The 4,304-nt window shown below is 36.2% G+C and overlaps 1 protein-coding gene across 1 annotated transcript in view; it reads left to right on the forward strand.

Annotated features, from left to right (window-relative positions):
• EVC2 (Ellis van Creveld syndrome 2) overlaps positions 1–4,304 on the forward strand; it is a gene marked incomplete at both ends in the record, with an annotated part of 27,650 nt that overhangs the window by 3,794 nt on the left and 19,552 nt on the right. Inside the window, 1 exon segment of the mRNA XM_009700933.1 lies at positions 4,256–4,303. Coding sequence (XP_009699235.1) covers positions 4,256–4,303 — 48 coding nt within the window.

The raw sequence follows: 4,304 nt of genomic DNA on the forward strand, positions 1-4,304 counted from the left end.
AAACTGAAATATCCTAGTATAAACCCTGAGAAAGTTGTAATCTATGCTGGGTAGGCTTGTATTTGAATTTCTAATTATAAAGTAGTTTGGGGAATATTTACAAATTGGAGCATTAAAATTTAGCAGCAAGAGAATTCTGGTCTGAATGGCTGGTACTTTAAATTTGTGTCCATGATATCCTCTTATTTTTCACTTTAGCATTCAGTCTGCTTGTCTAGATATAGATACAGGTCTGTCTTAATCTGTTGTGTCCAGCTTTAACAGGATGCCTTAAACTTTCTGTTAGAAATGGAATTTTAAAATGCAGAACTGTTTATATGGAGAAAAGAAACTGAGAAAAGATGTAGATTAGATGTACCACAGATAAACAAATTCAGGGGTACATAAACCAGCAGATAAATGATGAGGGGAGAAGTCTCTTTAAAATGGAGCTTAATAGGATGTTTAAAATTTATCAGATATCAAGATAATTTCAAATTAACATCAAAAAGGTTCTGTGTGGTCAGAAATGAATGTTACAAAAAGCAAAATAAACCCAAACCAATTCTAGGGAGGGTTGTGAACATTTTAAATGAAATAGAGCAGCCAGAGTTTTCAAGCTGGGCTTTCTAAATATAGTATTTAAATAAAATGTCCCGTTTGTCAGGGCTGGCTGTAGGTACTCAGTGTCTTTTGGAAATTAAGTCCGTGGACTGCAGTGCCAAAAGGCAGGAAAGCAAGTTTTAGAATATAATCTGTAATGGTAGATTTCAGGGATGTCTACCTAGGTTCTCCATGTTTTCCCTTAAAGAATAATGGGCAAAAGGGCAATACTTGAGGTGGTGTTTATTCTGGGCTGTTCTGACTATCAACAGAGTCATGATATTCTTGATGTTTTTGAACTACAGCAGCTGTAACACGTTGCATCGTTCTTTTGCCAGTATCTGCTTGTTCAAAAGAAGTTTTCTTTATTCTTCAGTCTCTGAAAAACTGAATCCAGTTCTGTGACTCACTAGGTATGAACAACTCAAGCTCCTTTATAAATTTCTCCCAAAAATTTAATCTTTATAAGACCTCAAGAATTTCTTGTGTACTGTGTTTTTAAAGTGGTCAATTGACTGTCTTAAAAGATCATAGCAAAACATCTCATATCGATCTTGTTCTTCGGATAATCTCCGTTTATATGGACCTTGTTATAAGCAGATTGGTTTTCTGAACAGTGTCCTACTGGACCTTTCCGGAAGTTGGTGTTGGAAAGTAAATGCCTCCAGCAGTAATGCATCAGTTTAAAGTTTTCTAGTAATCTCTTAAAACATTTTCTGCTTGTAGCACTTTGCTATGTAGGGCATTTATTGCCCTTAATTATTTACATGAATTCTGATCTGGGCACTGGTCTTGCAGATTCTCTCTGTATAGTTTTTATATGGTGGTGTGATTCAACCTCCATGTACATCCAGGCTGGTACAACTTTTCTGCTTTATATCTGTATCCCTTTTGGTTTATTGAGGCTCCCATGCCTTCTCTAGCTTTCATGAAACAATCTTCCATTGCTGGGGTCCGGCATCCCTTAGATAGTTCTCTGTAGCATCAAGTACAAACTGGGACTTTTTACTTTTAGTGCTCTTATTCTATATTTTCTCCTAAATTTGTTGGGTTTCATTCAGTACAGAGAAGTCAAGGTCTGCTTCTAATTGACCTATGATACTGCTGCTGTTGGCCACATACTTCATATCTGTACCTTTCTTGGTGCTCACTGTGTTTGGGACAATGTCCGTGTAAACATCCTTGTCATTACTGCAGTATTCTCATTCATGAATATTCTCCTTGTTCAAAGACATTAAACATGCGCCTGCACATTTCTTCAGTGATTAGATGTCTAGTATGCTGAGACCAAGCAGTTTATCATACAGTCTAAACTGTCTTATCTTTCTCCTTTCCTTTTATGTTGTGTTTCAGTTCAGAGTCCTTTGGGAACAGGTCATTTTTATTTCTAATACTGCGATTGTTTTTATACTGTATTTATATGAAACCAGAAATGAAAGTCTCTTGCCAGGATTGAGCCTTCTAGGAGTTACTGTAATACTGATTAACGTAAGTTACCACATAAACTCACATAGACTTCTGTGGTGATAGACATTTTCACCATTATTTTTGTTATCTGGGATTCCAAATAAATAAGTAGATAGGTTTTACAATACTGCATCACCTACAGTTTGAGCTGTGGACATATTGGATCTCTAAATAAATCAACAACATGAAACTGAAATAATGTAGGCTTTTTTTTTTTTTTTTTTTCATCCTAAGAAGAGTTAGGTATGTATCATCTTCCAGTCATTCTATGTTGTATGGCTTTTCTTAAACTTTAATTTGCTGGGTGGTTCCAGCACATCTATCTTTTTTCTGTTGCAGACCCTTTTCACTGCTCTGGGCAGGGATTTTAATTGGATGCAGCAAGCCTAGGTTTATTTCCTCAGTACAAGACAGGATGAAGGTGTTAAAAATAAAATCTTGGTTATTATCTTGCCTCAGTTTCTCACTGTAATAAATCTACCTTTTATTCACTAATGTTTTGCCTTGGGTTTGATCAAAAAGGGAGGCAAGACTTAGTGTTACCAAATATGGGCTGGAAACTTGGTGCTGTTGGTTTTTTTGGACATAACACTGAAATTTAACATTGATTGCTTTCAAGGGAAAAATTACTTGTCCAAAAGATCCAAGAATGATGCTTGATGGGTTACTGTCAAGGTACTGAGAGGTATTTTAATCCTCTTTGCAGAACTTTAAAGAAATGCAGTACATAGACATTGGAAAAGCTCTACAAAACAAGGTGCTCTCTGGTTGACACAAGTGTGTGGTAAAGCAAATCTGAGTTTCTGTTCAGCACATTCAATTATGTAGAGAATGATGTTTTGTGGCTTGTTCGGATACTTGTGGATGCTTGAGCAGTATATGGAGAGGTGTGAATTGTGGAATCTGGCCACCACGGTCATAGTGCAGTGGCTGCAAACAAGCTAATACATTAATCTTCTGGTTTATTTCTTTCAGCTTTTATTTTGAGGGTTTTGTTTGGAATTAAGCCATTACAGTACCAACAAATCCTAATAAACCAGAATGAGACTCTATCCTTTCTGGAGGAGGGCTTGCAATGTTTAGCTGCTACTGTAGTTTATGAATTGGGCCAGGTGTCATGCTGGAACAGGGGCTTGGAAGACCTGAATTCATCTGAATCCAGGCTCTGTGTGTAATGTTCATGTCTTCTGAAAAATGGGGATTTGAAAAATGAACCAGGAGGTGTTTGGGTAACATCCAGGTTCAGGTCAGGAATTGGTGCTTTCTACTCAAAGTTCCATGTTGACCTTTTCAGCCCCGCATTTTGGAAGTCCACTGTGTTTAATATTAGAAACTATAACTCACAAATGTCCAACAGCCTGGTCTGAATTAAGGTGTTCTTTTATCCTTCTGTTGTCTGAGAAAGATTTAGGAAATTTCTGATGTAAATGTAATAGCAGGTAATTTTTGAAATTCAATTCGAGTTTGTGGAGAGGGAGGTTTTTCTAACTGGCAGTCATGGTTGGAATGTTGCTTACTCTTTGAAATTAAATACTGCAGCAACTGGAGGTAGACCATAGTCTTGAACTTCCCTTTGATGAAAGCACTGTGGGCTTAAGACTGAGAATTTGCTCTGTTAAGATTATTGTATTTCACTATTAGTTTGAAATCTTTATAATTCTTCTGATGATGTAAATGTAATGGGAAATCTGAATATAAATCTTTTTATGGAGACAATTGCTTTGTACCTTTAAAATAAGTTCTAATTGTTTTTACTTGATTAGATTACATCCTTTAAAGAGAAAATTGTTTTTAATGAGGAGAAGGAGTTCTAAAAGACATCTAGAATTGCATTCCAGGGGCATTAAATGAAAAATGTAAATATTGTGAGCAATATATAAGGTTTAAAATGTCTCATTTGAATATTACTTACATTACTAACTGATATGTAATTGGTTTTGCATTTGCCTTCCCTTCCTTCCTTCTTCCCATTTCTTCTTCATACACCTTCACTCTACCATCACTAACTACCTCAATTCTACACTCACCTCTGAGGTTATCTTTCTATTATCCGCTTGCTTATTTGATCTCCCCAGGTATCACTGCTAAAGAAGCAAAGATCTTTCTGTGTGTCTACATTGTTGAGCCTTATGAGGTACTAATTGCCTTAAATATCCTTTTGCTCTTAAGCATTTGGGATAACAGACTTCAAACACTGTTATTACAGAGCAGGTCATCTACCTGAAAGTCATTTGGGAATGCTGCTGAACAAAGCT

This window comes from Cariama cristata, unplaced genomic scaffold (genome assembly GCF_000690535.1).
Source record: "Cariama cristata isolate BGI_N322 unplaced genomic scaffold, ASM69053v1 scaffold30035, whole genome shotgun sequence".
Taxonomy (NCBI): domain Eukaryota; kingdom Metazoa; phylum Chordata; class Aves; order Cariamiformes; family Cariamidae; genus Cariama; species Cariama cristata.